At 42.6% G+C, this 17,567-nt stretch overlaps 1 protein-coding gene and 1 non-coding gene across 12 annotated transcripts in view; one reads left to right on the top strand and one right to left on the bottom strand.

The window, feature by feature from the left end:
- IWS1 (interacts with SUPT6H, CTD assembly factor 1) overlaps nucleotides 1-17,567 on the bottom strand; it is a 107,069-nt gene that overhangs the window by 41,972 nt on the left and 47,530 nt on the right. For 6 of the 11 annotated variants that reach the window (XM_015109845.3, XM_028830617.2, XM_077956767.1 and 3 more), the window contains exons 14-18: nucleotides 6,757-6,891; nucleotides 6,494-6,641; nucleotides 4,767-4,982; nucleotides 4,397-4,636; nucleotides 3,028-3,262 (exon numbers count right to left, since the gene is read on the bottom strand). In XM_015109845.3, the coding sequence (XP_014965331.3) occupies nucleotides 6,636-6,641; nucleotides 6,757-6,891 (141 nt within the window). In that variant the 3' untranslated portion in view covers nucleotides 3,028-3,262; nucleotides 4,397-4,636; nucleotides 4,767-4,982; nucleotides 6,494-6,635. Of the gene's footprint in view, nucleotides 1-2,358; nucleotides 3,263-4,396; nucleotides 4,637-4,766; nucleotides 4,983-6,493; nucleotides 6,642-6,756; nucleotides 6,892-17,567 lie in introns of those variants that run through there. The other 5 variants (XM_077956771.1, XM_077956766.1, XM_077956772.1 and 2 more) reach the window with 2 other exon arrangements.
- On the top strand, nucleotides 9,038-9,176 carry LOC114671671 (U4 spliceosomal RNA). Its single transcript, XR_013402350.1, has one exon. It is a non-coding gene; the product is annotated as a U4 spliceosomal RNA (small nuclear RNA).

The following is a 17,567-nucleotide window of genomic DNA, read 5'->3' as shown; positions in this document are numbered from 1 at the left end:
AGTCGCTTGAACCCGGGAGGTGGAGGTTACAGTGAGTGGAGGTCAGGCCATTACACTCCAGCCTGGGCGACAGAGAGATAGTCTCAAAAAAATGAAAACAAAACAGAACAAGTCAGAGAGTCAGAAAATAGGAATTTTAGAGTAAGGAGCTGGGGCAATTACATGCTCTGGTAGCGTTTGAGAATCTGGGGGCCCCAAAGCTTCCCCCCGGGCATTTCTTGGGTACTGTGTGCCTCTCTGTGGGGGCGATGCTTCAAAGCCCCCAGCTCAGGAGATCTTTGTCGGCAGCGTGGTGAGTAGGACGAGAGAGGCGCACAGCAGTGTGCGTGCCAGGCCCCATATGCTTTTAAAAAGGGACTTTCTGCAGCTAGGGACACTCCGGATAAGAGAGTGGAAACTGGTTTCCTCCCTGTGGTAGGGAGATTTTTCTTACCCTTTTGAACTGTTTCTTTTTTTAACCATGAGGAGGTTACTTTCCATCTAAAAAGTAATAATGTAAAAACCACACGGGGGTGAATGGTCTAGAGCGGAGAAGTGCCTGCCTCCGGAGGCTGCAAGCTGGGGCCCGCAGCAGAGCTGCTGCCCACTCTGCGGGAGGCCTCTTCTGGATGCGTCTTCATGGGTTACAAGAAGCACATTACTTTGACCCCAAAGGTAATTATCTTGACTCACTAACTACCTGAATCAGCATATCTGGCTTGGAATCACACAGCTATGACTCCAAACCTGCTCTTTCTTAAAACAGCAAAGGTGTTTGGTTGGTTGGTTGTTTTACCATTTACGGACATTCAAAGGACTCTTAAGGCAACGTTAAGACTTGTTAACTGGCTGGGTGTGGTGGCTCATGCCTGTAATCACAGCACTTTGGGAGGCCAAGGCTGGAGGAGCGTTGCTTGAGCCCAGAAGTTGGTGACCGACCTGGGCCATCATAGTGAGACTACCTTTGTCTCTACTGAAAAAAAAAGAAAAGAGGCCGGGCGCGGTGGCTCACGCCTGTAATCCCAGCACTTTGGGAGGCTGAGGCAGGCAGATCACAAGGTCAGGAGATCGAGACCATCCTGGCTAACACGGAGAAACCCCGTCTCTAGTAAAAATACAAAAAATTAGCTGGGCGCGGTGGCGGCACCTGTAGTCCCAGCTACTCGGGAGGCTGAGGCAGGAGAATGGCGTGAACCCGGGAGGCAGAGCTTGCAGTGAGCTGAGATCCGGCCACTGCACTCCAGCCTGGGCAACAGAGCCAGACTCCGTCTCAAAAAAAAAAAAAAAAAAAGAAAAGAAGAAAAAGAAAAGAAAAAAACAATTAGCCAGGCGTGGTGGCGCACATCTGTAGTCCAAGCTACTCAGGATGGTCAGTTGGGAACTTAAGCCCAGGAGTTCAAGGCTGCAGTGAGCTATGACTGTGCCACCGCACTCCAGCCTGGGCAACAGAGTGAGGCCCTGTCTAAAAGAAAAAAAAAAAAAAAAGACTTGCTGATATGGTTTGACTGTGTCCCCAACCAAATCTCATCTTGAGTTGTATCTCCCACAACTCCCACGTGTCATGGGAGGAGCCCGGTGGGAGGTGACGGAATTGTGGGGGTGGGTCTTTCCTGCACTGTTCTCACGGTAGTGAATGAGTCTCGTGAGATCTGATGGTTTTAAAAACGGGAGTTTTCCTGCGCAAGCTCTCTCTTTGCCTGCTGCCATTCATGTAAGAAGTGACTCGCCCCTCTCGCCTTCTGCCATGGTTGTGAGGCCTCCCCAGCGATGTGGAACTGGAAGTCTTTAAACCTTTTTCCTGTATAAATTAACCAGTCTCGGGTACGTCTTTCTCAGCAGTATGAAAATGGACTAATCCACTTGTTACACATTTTGAGCCATGGAAAGTGCTCAATTTGGAGTACTTGAAAATTGCCACCCTTGGAGTACTTGAAAATTTTTGTATTTTTAGTAGAGACAGAGTTTCAGTGTTGACCAGGCTGCTCTTGAACTCCTGACCTCAGGTGATCCACCCGCCTCAGCCTCCCAAACTGCTGGAATTACAGGCGTGAGCCACGACGCCCAGCCCTGGCTCTCTGAGTTTTAAACCACTTTCTTTAAATTTTGCTGCCAACTCTAATAGTTAGACTTCTTTTGGAGGGTGAAAGGAAGGCAGGAGACAGAGAAGGAGAGAAAAAAAATAGGGGGGAAAAAAAGAAAAAAGGAAAAAAGAAAACAAACCTATTACATTACAAGGGTAATGTATACCACAATATTTGAATGTTTTCCGTATGCCAAACAGTAGCCACACATAGTGTCTTATTTCCTTCTAACAACACCTCTATAAGGTAAGCGCTATTATTACTCCCACAGAGACCAATGAGGGAAGTGACTTATTCAAAGTCAAAGAGTTGGGAAACTATTGGAGCCAGGATCTGAGGTGAGGTCTGGTCAAACTCCAGAGCCCAAGCACATAATCCTTATACTACTGTGAACTGTGGGCAAGGAAATACGAGTTCACACATCACCAAATCCAGGGCCAAATTAAGCAGATCAAAAACATAACAGTCACTTGGAGGATAACCACAATGAGGTAGCCCTATCTATTAGGCACCTACTAGATGCTGGGCATCCTGCTGGGCACATCCATCCCCATGGCCTCTCTGTGCACTGACATCTGACGTCTTTCTCAGAGAGGAGGAAACTGAAGCTCACGGGGTGGGGGTGAAGTGACTTTTGCCCTAGACCAGATAGCCCATAGGCGCAGAAAGGAGATAAGACTCAGGGTCACATGACCTCAAAGCACCCTCTCTTGCCACTTCTATTCTTGCTCCTGTTCTCCACTCTAAGTGATCGAGATGGACCCCTGCATGAGCAGATAAAGAGACCACCCTGAAGAGTGTTCATTCCTTCCCCACTGCAATACTGCCACGGCCCTGCTTGGCCCGAGATGGGGTGTGGTTTGGGGCAAACGTGTTCTTCCCCACCCTTCCCAAACCAGAAGCGGGGACCATACTGACATAGAAGGGGAGGATGAGGACAGTGAGTCACTGGGGCTCTTTCTCTTACCTCTGCCCTGTTTCCTGGTTCCTCCAGGAACCCCACTGACGGCAAGCTTTGTGCTGGCTTCCATTGCGAAGTGGAGGCTCCTGGCTGGGTGTCGCCTGGACACTTTGTTCCTGGTGGGCACTGTGCACTCAGAAGAAGGCTGGGCCAAAATGGGTCTGCACTCAAGTTTCCAGTGGTATTTCATCAATAAGGAAGATCACTGAGGCTGTGACTCCAGACAGCGTTGCGAAAACAACTAGGAAATGAAAAAAGTAGCTGGATCAAAGGTTACAAAGGGTTGGCTACATTGGCTCACATTTGTAATCCCAGCACTTTGGGAGGCTGAAGTGGAGGATCACTTGAGGCCAGGAGTTTGAGACTAGCCTGGGCAACACAGCAAGATTCCATCTCTCCAAAAAAAAAAAAAAAGAAAAAGAAAAAGAAAAATTAACAAAATTATATTTTAAAAAATGCAATCAAGGTATTGACTGGGGGGAAAGAAAGAAAGAAAGAGAAGGAAGGAAAGGAAGAAAGGAAGGAAGGAGGGAGGGAGGGAGGGAAAAAGAAAGAAAGAAAGAAAAAGGGTTACAGAGAACCCTGCTTGCCTGAAGGAGCTTCACACACTGCCATTTTACCTACACACTGATAGAAGAAAATGCTTCAAGGAGACCTCAGTTGCCCAGATAGCTTCCTTTAATTAAGAAATTTCAAAAAATTCCCTGAATGGTCTAGGTAATACATTTGTCCAATTATGACCACAAGGCGTCTGAAGCAATGGAGTTCTGGTCCAGAGCTGTCAGTGCCAAGGAGATTCCCAGTGTCCACAGCTACTGCTCCCAAGCTCACTGCTGGTCTTTCTCTGGACTCTCTTCCTGGGCAATAACTTGAAAGAAGTTGAAGTTTGTTATCTCCGTGACTCTACCTGGAGCTCCATCCTTATACATCCCAATCAGTATGGGGCATCTCCCTGGCTCAGTGAGCCACAGGGGCTCCAAACCTTCCTGACGTTTCATCTCCCACTCCCATGGAACGTTCTCATACACGGTGTTCTGTTATGGGCACTGTTCCTCCACCACTCACCCAGGCCTAGCCTCCTGCCTCTCTAACAGCCAATGGCAGTCAAGTCCTAGCAGTCCTGTCTCTGAAGGTCCTCCCTATCCGTCATCTCCCCTTCATTTTCCCAGTTACTCCAGTTACTGTCCTACTCAAGGACCCCCCTCCCATCTGGGCTACTACAACCACATGGCCCATCCCTTGCTTCAATCATAGAATTCTTTCTTCAGATCAAAGCATATTCAGACGCCCGATAATGGTAACAAAAGCAAGCTATCCTGGAAGGAGGAAGGAATCAGGAGGCAGAGGGATGAAATACCTATAGCCTAAATCTCACCTTCTGAGTGAGGTGGACTCCCGCCTCATCTCTTCCCTGGAATTCCTGCGGTTCCCTAAATACACACCATGAAGTTTCCATTTTTGAGATGGATTATTTCTTCTGCTCTGATTTCCTTTGTTGTCTGCCCAGCACATGGTTAAAGCATGAGATGTGAAACGAGGAAGAACCAGGTCTGAATCTTAGCTCCACCAGTGGGAGCTCCAAACCTCAGTCCTTTCTGAGCCTGCTTCTTCAACCCTAAGGTAAAAGTAGTATCAGTACTTATGTTATACACCTGTTCACGGCGTTAAATAAGGCTATATTTAAGTTGCTTAGCAGAGAGATGGTAAGCACTCAATAAATGTTCAGACATCATAATTTTCCTCACCCTTCATGAGTCAACTCGACAGCACCTCCTCCACGAAGCTTTCCCCGATCTCCTCCAGCTGTGTCCCCAGTGAAATCTACCACACTGCATTTATAGTTAGGCACCATTCTGCCTCCCTCCTCACACTGTGACCTTCTTAAGGGCAGAGGCTATCTTGTTCATCTTCGGTTCTCTGCTATTCAGTAGCATCCATCACTTAGCAGAGCTCAGTGTTCACTGAATTAATGAACAAAAAAGGGAGGAAGTATGATCATTCATTAATGAAATGCACTGAACGTGTGCTGTGTGACAGACAATATTCTGGCTGCTGGGGCTACATCTGTGAATAAACAGAGGGAGTTCTTGCCCTCATGGAGCTCCCATTCTAATGAGGAGGATACACTCAATAAACAGCTACATGGATAGTATACTAGATAATGCAAAGTGCTTTGGGAAAAAATAAACCAGATTAGGGGTAACAAGGCAAGAAGCAGTTGCTGCTTTTTTTTTTTTTTTTTTTTTTTGAGATGGAGTCTGACTCTGTCACCCAGGCTGGAGTGCGATGGTGCAATCTCAGCTCACTCCAACCTTTGCCTCTCAGGTTCGAGTGATTCTCTGGCCTCAGCCTCCCAAGTAGCTGGGATTGCAGGCGCCCGCCACCATACCCGGCTAATTTTTTTGGTATTTTTAGTAGAGATGGGGTTTTGCCATGTTGGCCAGGCTGGTCTCAAACTCCTGACCTCAGGTGATCCACCTTCCTTGGCCTCCCAAAGTGCTGGGGTTACAGGCGTGAGCCACCGCGCCTGACCTTGTTGCTGTTTATATTAGGTCAGGGAAGGCCTCACAGAAAAGGTGACGTCTGAACAGAGAGCTGAAGAAAGTGGGGGAGAAGGCGCATGGACATTAGAGGGTGGGAAGATAGGGAAGAGCACAACCCAGATCAAGGGAGAAGCCAAGTGTAGAGGCCCTGAGGGGACAGCGTGCTGCATGGGAGGCCGGCCAGCCAGCGGGGGCCCTGGCTGGTGTGCTAGGAGAATGAGGTTGGAGAGGCAGTGGGGTGGGGTCCTGTGGGGTGCAGACCGTGGGTCATGTGGGGCTCCACCATTCCTTCTTGAAGATGCGCATGATTACTGCTTGATTACTTTCTTGGGCATCTTGAAAATCCTGTCCTCCTACCTATGTCAAAATGCAGCAGAAAGGAAAAGCCCTAGTCTTACCAGTCTTAACGAGTACAAATGAAGTTGTTGTACATTAATATCTAAATCTCAATGGTTTGAGTTCTCACCTGTGCAAAGGTAGAAAGCCCCAGTTCCAGGAAAATCCTTTTCCCCCTAGTATTTCTAGGAATCCTGGGGGTGTGTGCATGGTTGTATGATCCTACACCAGTTGCCGGGGCTGGTCAAGTCATGCCTTGGCAGCTTCAGGCTCCAGTGGTCCCACAGGCACACCACAGCAGGGCGCTCCACTCACCTAACCAGCCCCTAGGTCATCCAGAGGATTTATCATTATTCTGAGACTCCATGGGGCCTTGCCTGTGGATCCAGAAGGGTACCACTGTGCCTCAATACAAGACACTACTCTTGGGAGGTGAGAACATGCTCTCCGGGTTCAGATGAGAGGGGCTGTTCCACAGCAACATTTTTTGAACTCCATGTTAGTGTCTATGGACACAGCTTTTAGTTCTTACCTATAGCCCTTCTCTTCCCAGGGAGCCAACTTACCTTCAAGTTGGCTGGTTCAGGACATACCTGGACAGCAGCTTGTCTCCAGCCTTCTATCTTCTTGGGAAGCTGGGCTTGCTGTCAGACTGGTCCTTCTCTTATGGTAGATTTTCTCTTGAGGCTCCCATAGTCTCTGCAAGTGGGCCTCTGCCTGGGCCACTCCAGCACATCAGGCCTGTCAGTAATCAAAGCCAAGAGTGACAAAGTTCCCGACTTTCTCCCAGGATCCCCAGCGCCAATAAAAATCAGCGAATGCGATGTCTGAGGAGGATTATTGCCTCACTATGTACCAGTACTGCTGAATCCCATCTCCCACTCAGCTGGGACCCGCTGCAGTTCTTCCACAGGATATGAGCTTTATCAACACCCCACGGTTTTTCATTCCTTCTTCGAGGTGTGATTACATTGAGCAGTAACAGCAAAACCTGAAAGAGAATGGATACAGGTGTTCATTTCAGATGGTACAAGTTTAACAAGTCCAACTTAAGGTTCAACACAAAACTTTTAAGAATATATTTAAATCTTAGTACTTCATCCAGAAAACACCACAGCATAACTGAGAGCATTGGAGGCAGAAATAATTTAGTTTAGATCCATGAATTGCTTGCTATTTACTGTGTGACTCTGGGTAGCCATTGACTTTAAACCTATTTTTCCCACTTATAAAAAGGTAATGATGACCACTTGTTGGAAAACTTGAGGGTAATAGTTGTAAAGGTCAGAGTAAGACCCAGCACCTGGGACCCCACACCTGGGAGGCACAAAGTCAGTTCTGCTTCCTTTCCCTTTCTGTAGAGAAATGCACAGGATATTCCTTATATGCCACTTATGCTATGGGATTGACATAGGTTTGGTCCCTTATGCTATTGATTAGGTTTTGCTCTAAAAAGCTTTAAAAAAGAAAATTCATTACTATAAGATAAATTCGATTCCAAATTAATCTTGTAGTAACTCTAAGGTATGATTATGCTGCAATTCTAGTGTAGTTGGTTCTTATTTCATATTGAACATCATTATAGTCTCAATAAACCCTTAGCAGGCTTTAACTATCTCATAGCTTTCTCTCTGATTTCCTCAATAAAAACAAAATAGCAATAATTAGGAAAAATCAGAAAATGAAAGCCAAGGAATGAAAAATCTGAATAAAAGCTATTGCATACTCCACATAGAAAAGATCTAGCTGAGGCCGGGCACGGCGGCTCACGCCTGTAATCCCAGCACTTTGGGAGGCCAAGGCAGGCGGATCACCTGAGCTCAGGAGTTTGAGACCAGCCTGACCAATACGGAGAAACCCCGTCTCTACTAAAAATACAAAATTAGCTGGGCGTGGTGGCGCATGCCTGTAATGCCAGCTACTAGGGAGGCTGAGGCAGGAGAATTGCTTGAACCCAGGAGGCGGAGGTTGTGGTGAGCCGAGATCGCGCCATTGCACTCCAGCCTGGGCAACAAGAGTGAAACTCCATCTCAAAAAAAAAAAGAAAAGATCTGGCTGCTACAGTGGTCAGGAAGGCACACGGGATCTGGAATCAGGAGACCTGAGCTTGAATTCTGGCTCAGCCACTCAGTAGATGGGAGGCACGTTGGTTTCTCTGGGCCATTTTCCTCATCTAAGATGCAAGTATCTCACAGAATTATAATTGATGTTAAATGACAAGTGCTATATGTTAGTTCAGTTCAATAAGCCGAATAGAGACAATCAGACAGACCTGGTCCCTGCCCCTAGGAGCTCACAGTCTCTTTGACCTGGGCCCTACTTTTTCCCTGATCTGGTTTTTAGTAGAGGCCAGCTTGGAATTCCTACTCATGACTACATTGATTGACTTCCAGGAGAGAGCCCTTTGAAACACCAGTGCTCACTGACCTAACCTTCTCTGCTGGTCTTACATAGAACTGGTCTGGGGAACTCACTCTATTTCCATGCTATCTCTAGCCAAAATACTTAACTTCTTGCACAAACATCATAAAATAAAGAATTACAAATAAATCACTCCCCCTGCAAACTCAAAGACCAGGCTCATCCCCTCTCCTGACTGTGTGGCAATATCATCCGTTGCCCGAAAGAAATCCTCTCATACTGGAGACCAAACTCCAGGTCCCTTTATTGCCAATCCTGTGCCTTTACATGCCATCATAATAACATTTACAAAGTGTTTTCCCTAAAGCCTCGCCCACTGCTACCCAGTCAAGTAGAACCAAAGGATATCTAGCTGTCTGTCCTTGGGACTGACACGTCCTGAGTCCCTCCTCTCGCATTTTTAAGCAGTTATGCCACAGAAAGAACCTTTGGGCCCAGGACCCTGGGTTTTGTAAGAATCAGTCTTCGGGAGAACAGACCCAAACCCTCTTCTTCTAACGTGAGTGGTGTTTTTACTAGTTGCTTCTTCAAACTTTGTAATTCGAGTCCTTCTTTAAGGTAACAAAAATGCTTTTAAAGTCTTCTGCTGAATCTCGTACCAAACAATAACCTTCAAGTTTTGGTGAAACCATGACTTTTATGTGTCGAGCTTGCTTAAAACAAGGCACACAGGTAATCCTGCGACGTACTCCCCTTTCTTCAAAAACTGATGGACGAGCTTTGCGCAGTGGCAGTATCATAGACAATGAGGTTTACTCGAGGAGTGATTATTGCTAACTGAAAAACTGATGAACATAGGAAGTGCATGTCTGTAGCTTAATAGTACAGTCAGCCAACTTGAGACCTAGGCTCAGGTATTTTTGCAACATTTCTAGCACATGATAGCACTGGGTAATCCTGCCTCTTAGAACTTATCAAACATCTCTCTAATCGTTTAATATACAAGTAATAGACATCTACGTCACTCGAAACTACACTCTAGCTGCTTCAGGAGGAATCGTACGTCAGAGGACTTCTGCTGCTGCGATAGGGGAAGGTCACAGAGACAGTATGGAGTTTGAGTCAGTAATTTCTGCCTGTCTGAGAGGAACAGTACACAGGCAGATGGGGAAGAGTTGGTTTATAGACAGTGGTTACCAATGCCTTCCAAAAATCTACAGTACTTTACTAGTAGTCTCTCTCTACCCCACCAGGACAATCTCCGCAGAAACTCTGCAGTTAGAAGGCAACAGGATGATATATTTAAAGTGATGAAAGAAAAACCTGTAAACCGATTGTTTTTCTTTCTTTTTTCTTTTTTTTTTTTTTGAGACAGGGTCTCACTCTGTCACCCAGGCTAGAGTACAGTGGTGTGATTTCAGCCCACTGCAGCTTCAACCTTCTGTAGTCAAGGGATCCTCCCACCTCAGTCTCCTGAGCAGCTGGGACTACAGGCATGAGCCACCACATCCAGCTAATTTTTCTATTGTTTTGTAAAGATGGAGTTTTGCCATGTTGCCCAGGCTGGTCTCAAACTCCTAAGCTCAAGCGATCAGCTTGTCTCAGGCTCCCAGAGTGCTGGGATTATAGGTGTGAGCCACCGCGCCCAGCCAAGAATTCTGTATCTGGTAAAACTATCCTTCAAAATCAAGGGAGAAACTAAGATATCCCTAAATAAACAAAAGCTGAAGGAATTACCACTAGACCTACCCTGCAAGAAATGTTAAAGGGAGTCCTTCCCTCAGGTTGTAAGGAAACAACACTAGACAGTAACTCAACGACTGTATAAAAATATACATTTTTCCTTTCAAGGTAAACACATAGACAAATATAAAAACCAGTATTATTGCAATTTTGGTTTGTAACTCCCCTAATTATTTTACAGGACCTAAAATAGAAAAGCATAAAAAACTATAAATCTTTGCTAGTGGGTACACAATATATAAAGGCGTAATTTGTGACAGCAATAACATAAAGTAGAGATGGAGCTGTAAAGGACGTCTTTCATATGCAATTAAAGTTAGCAGTTTAAAACAGGTTGTTATAACATTAGGATGTTTTATGTAAGTCTCATGGTAACACAAAGGAAATAGCTACAGAATATACACAAAAGGAAGTGAGAAGGGAACTAAACATGCCACTATAAAAAATCAACTGAACTCGCTGGGCGCAGTGGTTCACACCTGTAATCCCAGCACTTCGGGAGGTTGAGGCGGGCGATCACAAGGTCAGGAGTTCGAGACCAGCCTGGCCAATATGGTGAAACAAAAATTAGCCAGGCGGGCGTGGTGGTGCGTGCCTGTAGTCCCAGCTACTCAGGAGGCTAAGGCAGAGGAATTGCTTGAACCTGGGAGGCAGAGGTTGCAGTGAGCCGAGATTGCACCACTGCACTCCAGTCTGGGTGACACAGTGAGACTCCATCTCAAAAAAAAAAAAAAGAAAAAGAAAAAGAAAAAAGAAAAAATCAACTGAACTCAAAGAAAGACAGTAAGGGAGTAAATGAGGGACAAAAAAGAGCCTATAAGAGATACAGAAAACAACAAAATGGCCAATAGTAAGTCCTTCCCCATCAGTAATTACTTTAAATGTAAATTAACTCCCAAATCAAGACAGACTGACAGAATGAATTTTTTAAAAAAAGAATCCATCTATACACTGTCTACAAGAGACTCACTTTAGATCTAAGCGCACACAGGTTGACAAAGAAAGGACAGAAAAAGATATTCCATGCAAATAGTGATGAAGAGAGTAGGGGTGGCTATACTAATATCAGATAAAATAGACTGTAAGTCAAAAACCAGTACAAAAGACAAAGAACATTATATATTTTAAAAAGGGTCAATTCACCAATTAGATATAACAATTACATATATTTATATACGCGCACACACATATACACATACACACACACTCCTCCCCCCCCCAAAACATAACAGCTTCTAACTATATGAACAAACACTGACAGAACTGAAGGGAGAAATAGATGACTCTGTAACAGTAGGCTTCAACATCCCACTTTCAATAACTGATAGAAAAGCAAGAGACAAGATCAAAAAAGAAACAGAGGCTGGGCGCTGTGGCTCACCCTTGTAATCTCAGCACTGCGGGAGGCTGAGACGGGTGGATTGCTTGAGCCTAGGAGTTCAAGACCAGCCTGGGCGACATGGTAAAACCACCCCCATCTCTACTAAAAATACAAAAAATTAGGCAGGCACAGTGGCGCACGCCTATAGTCCCAGCTACTTGAAAGGCTAAGGCAGGAGAATCACTTGAGCCTGGGAGGCGGAGGTTGCAGTGGGCCAAGATCGCACCACTTCACTCCACCCTGGGTGACAGAAGTGAAACCGTCTCAAAAAGAGGACTTGAACAACGTGATAGGCCATTTGGACCTAACAGATATACAAAAAGCATACCACCCAACAATAAGCAGAATACACATATTCCTCAAGAGTATATGGAACATTCTCTGGGACAGGCTATTAGGCCACAAGTAAGTCTTAAAACATTTGAAAAGACTGAAATTATATAAAGTATCTTTCTAATCACAACGGAATAAAATTAGAAATCCATAGCAGAAAGAAAACCATAAAATCTACAAATACGTGGAAATCAAATGGTACATTCTCAAACAACCAATGGGTCAAGGAAGAAGTCACAAGGGAAATAAGAAAATAACTTGAGACAAATGAAGATAAAAACACCAAAGCTTATGGGATGAAGCAAAAGCAATGCTGAAAGAAATTTGTATCTACAAATGCTCAAATTTTAAGATCTCAAATCAGCAACCTAATTTTATATCTTAAAGAACAAGAACAAACTAAACACAAAGCAAGCAAAAGGAAATAAATAATAAAGATTAGAGCAGAGATAAACATAACAGAGAATACAAAAAAGAGAAAAAACCCCAAAGAAACCAAGAGTTGGTTCTTCAAAAAGATCAACGAAATTGACCAACTTTTAGCTAGGTGAAGAAAAAGAGACGACTCAAATGGGGGGACATTATGACCCATTTTACAGAGACAAAAAGGATTATAAAACAGTACTATGAACAACTGTAAGCCATCAAATTGGATAAACTAGACAAAATGGACAAATTAAATTCCTGGAAACACAACCTACCAACTCTGAATCATGAAAAAATAAAAATCTGAACAGATCTGTAACTAGTAAGGAAACTCCCAATGAACAAAAGTTCAGGACCAGATGGCCTTACTGGTGAGCTCCACCAAACATTTAAAAAACAACAAATACCAATCTTCCTCATACTTCAAAAAATTGAAGAGAAACACTTCCAAACTCCAAACTATGAAGTCAGTGTTACCCAGAAACACTTCCAAACTCCAAACTATGAAGTCAGTATTACCCTGATACCAAAACCAAAGGCACTAAAACTAAAGACCAATATCCCTAATAAATATGTTGCAAAAATCCTCAACAAAATACTAGCAAACAAAATTCAAGAGCACACTAAAAGAATTATGCACCATGACCATGAAGGATTTATTCCCAAAATGCAAGGATGGTTCAACAACAAATATAAATCAATCAATATAATATACCACATTAACAGAATGAAGAAAACAACTCATGATCATCTCAATTGATGAAGAAAAGGCATTTGACAAAATTCAACACCATTTCATGATTTAAAAAAACAAAACAAAACTCTACAAACAAGGGACAGAAGGAAGTTCAACATAATAAATGTCATATATGAAAAGCCCACAGCTAATATCATACTCAATGGTGAAAGACTGAAAGCTTTTTATCAGAAACAAGAAAAGAATGCCCACTTTTACCACATCTATTCAACGTAGTACTGGAAATCTTAGCCAGAACAATTAGGCATAAAAAAGAAATTAAAAAGGCATCCAAACTGGAAAGAAATTAAATTATCTGTTTGCAGACAACATGATATTACATGAGCCCAGAGAGTACACAAAACACCTCCAAAACCAAACAAAACTGTTAGAATAAACAAATTCAGAAAAGCTGCAGGATGCAAAAATCAACACAAAAATCAGTTGCATTTTTACATGTTAACAATGAACAATCCTAAAAGGAACTTATGAAAATAATTCAATTTATGACAGCATCAATTAGAATAAAATACTTAGGAATATAGCTAACCAAGGAGGCGAAAGACTTGTACATTGAAAACTACAGTCCATGCATGGTGGCTCACATCTGCAATCCTAGCACTTTGGAGGCCAAAGCAGGAGGATCGCTTGAGGCCAGGAGTTGAAGAGCAGCCTGGGCAACATAGCAAGACCTCAACTCTACAAAAAAAATTATCCAGGCATGGTGGCACACACCTGTAGTCCTAGCTACTTGGAAAGCTGAGGTGGGAAGACTGCTTGAAGCCAGGAGTTTGAGACAAGCCTGGACAACAAAGTGAGAATCTGAATCAAAAAGAAGAATGAAAAGAAAGTAAAGAAAGAAAAAGAAAAGGAAAAAAGGAAAAGAAGACTACAAAACATTAAGGAAATTAAAGAAGACACCAGTAAATGAAGATATTCTATGTTCATGATTCAAAGACTTAATATCGTTAAGTCAGTACTACCCAGAGCACCTCTACAGATTCAATGCAATTCCTAACAAAATACCAATTATGTTTACTGCATATACAGAAAAATCCATTTTAAAATTCACATGAAATCTCAAATAGCCAAAACAATCTTGAAAAACAACAAAGTTGGAAGACTCACACGTCCTGACTTCAGAATTTACTACAAAGCTACAGTAATCAAAACAGCGTCATAGTGGGGACAGACACACAGACAGTTCTATATTGCAACATACAGACAAATGGAAAAGAACAAAGTCCAGAAATCAACTCTTGCACATACGGTCAAATGATTTTTGACAAGGCGGCCAAGACCATTCCATGGGGAAAGTAAGTTTTTTGTTTTCAGTAAATGTTGCTAGGGAAACTTGATATCTATATGCAAATGGATAAAGTTGGAACCTTATTTTACACAATATACAAAAAAATTAACTAGAAATGGATGAGAGACCTAAACGTAAGAGCTAAAGTTACAAAATTATAGGGTAAAAGCTTCGTAATATTGAATTTGGCAATAATTTTTTTGGTATGACACCAAAAACACGGCAATAAAAGAAAAAAGTGAGATACAGCAAAATTTAAATAATGTGTGCATCAAAGAACACAATCAACAGAGTGAAAAGGCAATCTAAAGAAATAAAATATTTGCAAATCATATAGCTGATAAAGCATTAACACGAATACACAAAGCACTCCTACAACTCACACCAAACAACCCAATCTAAAACTTGGCAAATGACTTGAATAGACATTTCTCCAAGGAAGATATATAAATGGTCAAAAAGCACATTAAAAGATGCTCTACATCACTATCATTAGGGAAATACAAACTAAAATCACAAGATACCACTTCACATCACTTAAGATGGCTACCATCAAAAAATAAAAATAACAAGTGTTAGCAAGCATATGGAGAAATTGGAACTCTTGTGTATTATTGGTGTGAATACAAAATTGTGCAGCCCCTATGGAAAGTGTATGTATGGCACTTTCTAAAAAAATTTAAAATGGAATTACCATATAATCTAGCAATTCTACTTCTAGGTATATAACCAAAAGAATTGAAAAAAAAAACAAACAGGGAGGTTCTTTTTTAATAGTTTCTAGAAGTGAAGAAAAAGGTCTTGAGCAAATACTTGTACACCCATGATCACAGCAGCATTATTCACAATGGCCAAAGGTGGAGGCAACCCAAGTGTCCACTGACAGATGAATGGACAAACAGAATGTGGTACATACACAAACTGGAATATTATTCAACCTTAAAATGCAAGGAAATTTGGACACATGGACAAACCTTGAGGACATTATACCAAGTGAAATAAGACAGTCGCAAAAAGACAAATGTATGATTCCACTTATATGAGGTACCTAGAACAGACAACTTGTCAGAGACAGAAAGTAGAATGTTGGTTGCCAAGAGCTTGGGGGAGGAAAAAAGGGGACTTCTCTGATGGGTAGAGTTAAAATTTTGCAAGATGAAAAGATTTCTGAAGATGAATGGTGGTGATGGTTGTACACTGTGAACATACTCAATGCCACTGAGCAATAAAACTGTTTAAGATAGTAAATCTTAAAACCAGAAGAGGAAGAAGAGGAAGAAGAGGAAGAAGAGGAAGAACAGGAAGAGGAAGAAGAGGAAGAGGAAGAAGAGGAAGAACAGGAAGAGGAAGAAGAAGAGGAAGAAGAGGAAGAAGGAGAGGAAGAAGAGGAAGAGGAAGAAGAGAAAGAGGAAGAGGAGGAAGAGGAAGAGGAGGAAGAAGAGAAAGAGGAAGAGGAGGAAGAGCAAGAGGAAGAAGAAAAGCCAAGCACGACAGTGTGTGCCTACAGTCCCAGCCACTTGGGAGGAGACTGAGGCAGGAGGATTGCTTGAGCCTGGGAGTTCAAGGCTGCAGGGAACTATGATCACACCACTGCACTTCAGCCTGGGCGACATAGCAAGAACCCATCTCTTAAAAAACAAACAAACCCCTTCACAACTCTGTATCATTATATCCAAGTTGTCAAAATTAGTATCATCAATTCTGGGACAAAACTAAAGTCTATGTTCTTGGAAGAAATATGCTTAAGTATTTGGGGCTCAAGGGACAAGTTGTCGGCAAGTTACTCTCATGAGCCTGCAAAAATAGTTCTATGTATATACAAGATGATAGAGTCAATGATGTGGCAAAACCTTAACACTTGGTAAATATCAGTGAGTATACCAGAGTTTATTTACTATTTTTGCAACTACTGTAAATTGGAAATATTTTCAAAATTTAAAGATTTTCTGGCCAGCTAGGTTTGAGCTGCCATAAAACCAACACCAAGGATCATTTATATAGAAACTAACTTTTTCCTTCAAACACAGTACAGGAGAATCTCTTACCATCTTGAATTCCCCAGGTATGGTTTAAAACGTTATTATTTGCCAACATTGTAAGTTTTACCCTGTAATAGTGAAATTTTCAGGTAATTGGAGCTGACCCCATTACATGACAAAATCATATAAATAACTTACAAATCTTTCTTAAATACAACCTTTGTCTTTGTTTCAAATTTGTTTTGTAATGATCAATGTAAGGCTTCACTAGATGTCTGTGCTTTTTCCTTCTCAAGTTTTTTGAGGGTATTTGTATAAAACACTACAGAAAAGCTTAAAGTTTCTGTCTCCATCTAGTGGTTAGCTATTACCTTCTAAAGGCTTTATGTACCTGCTTTTTACAAAGCACTACATCCTACTGTGCTTCTGCGTTTGTTGAAAGTAAAGTTTGAGTTTCTTGTGAGCAGTGTTTTAGTACATACACTTCATTATTTTAGCTGTTCAAAAGTCTTTGTGGCCAAAAGTAGTTTTATGTGTTTCTGAAGATCAAGGTGCCAATCGGTATGAGAGTAGGATTTCTGTAATTAAAATCATCTAGTTGATAAAATGTTCTTGGGCCTCATCATCTTGACCTTAAGAGACCTCTCATAATTAAGTCTATAGAGACTATTAAAATAGTAAGAGTATCACAAAATAGAGCAACAAGAAACAGCCACAAGCTATAATTTTTCTCTCTCCCCTAACTGCTCAACTGCTCTAAGCTTTTGGCATAGTGATTTTCAGTTATGTCCATATTTCCTTGAAGACAGTAGTATTTTTTTTTTTTTTTTTTGAGACGGAGTCTCACTCTGTAGCCCAGGCTCGAGTGCAGTGGCCGGATCTCAGCTCACTGCAAGTTCCGCCTCCCGGGTTTACGCCATTCTCCTGCCTCAGCCTCCCGAGTAGCTGGGACTACAGGCACCGCCACCTTGCCCGGCTAGTTTTTTGTATTTTTTAGTAGAAACGGGGTTTCACCGTGTTAGCCAGGATGATCTCGATCTCCTGACCTCGTGATTCTGCTTGTCTCGGCCTCCCAAAGTGCTGGGATTACAGGCTTGAGCCACTGCGCCCGGTGACAGTAGTATTTCTTGATCTTTTCTGTTATAAGCCCCCATCCCAGAGAAAAATGAAAATCAAAATAATTATCCCAAGTAAGAGAAACACATTAATAAGATTTTGTTGGCATTACATTTCCACCCCAACTGAGGTACTGCAATTCAATTCTGATACGAAACGCCCAGAGCTGGCATCAGACTGCACAGGTTTAACGCATCAATCCTCCACAATACTGCCCTCACTTCAGATGCAAGCCACAAGTGGGGTACCCAGGCTACTGTCACTTCTGACCAGCTACAAATTT

The sequence above is a fragment of the Macaca mulatta genome, chromosome 12, assembly GCF_049350105.2.
Source record: "Macaca mulatta isolate MMU2019108-1 chromosome 12, T2T-MMU8v2.0, whole genome shotgun sequence".
Classification (NCBI taxonomy): domain Eukaryota; kingdom Metazoa; phylum Chordata; class Mammalia; order Primates; family Cercopithecidae; genus Macaca; species Macaca mulatta.
This window is presented reverse-complemented; position numbering and strand designations above follow the sequence as displayed.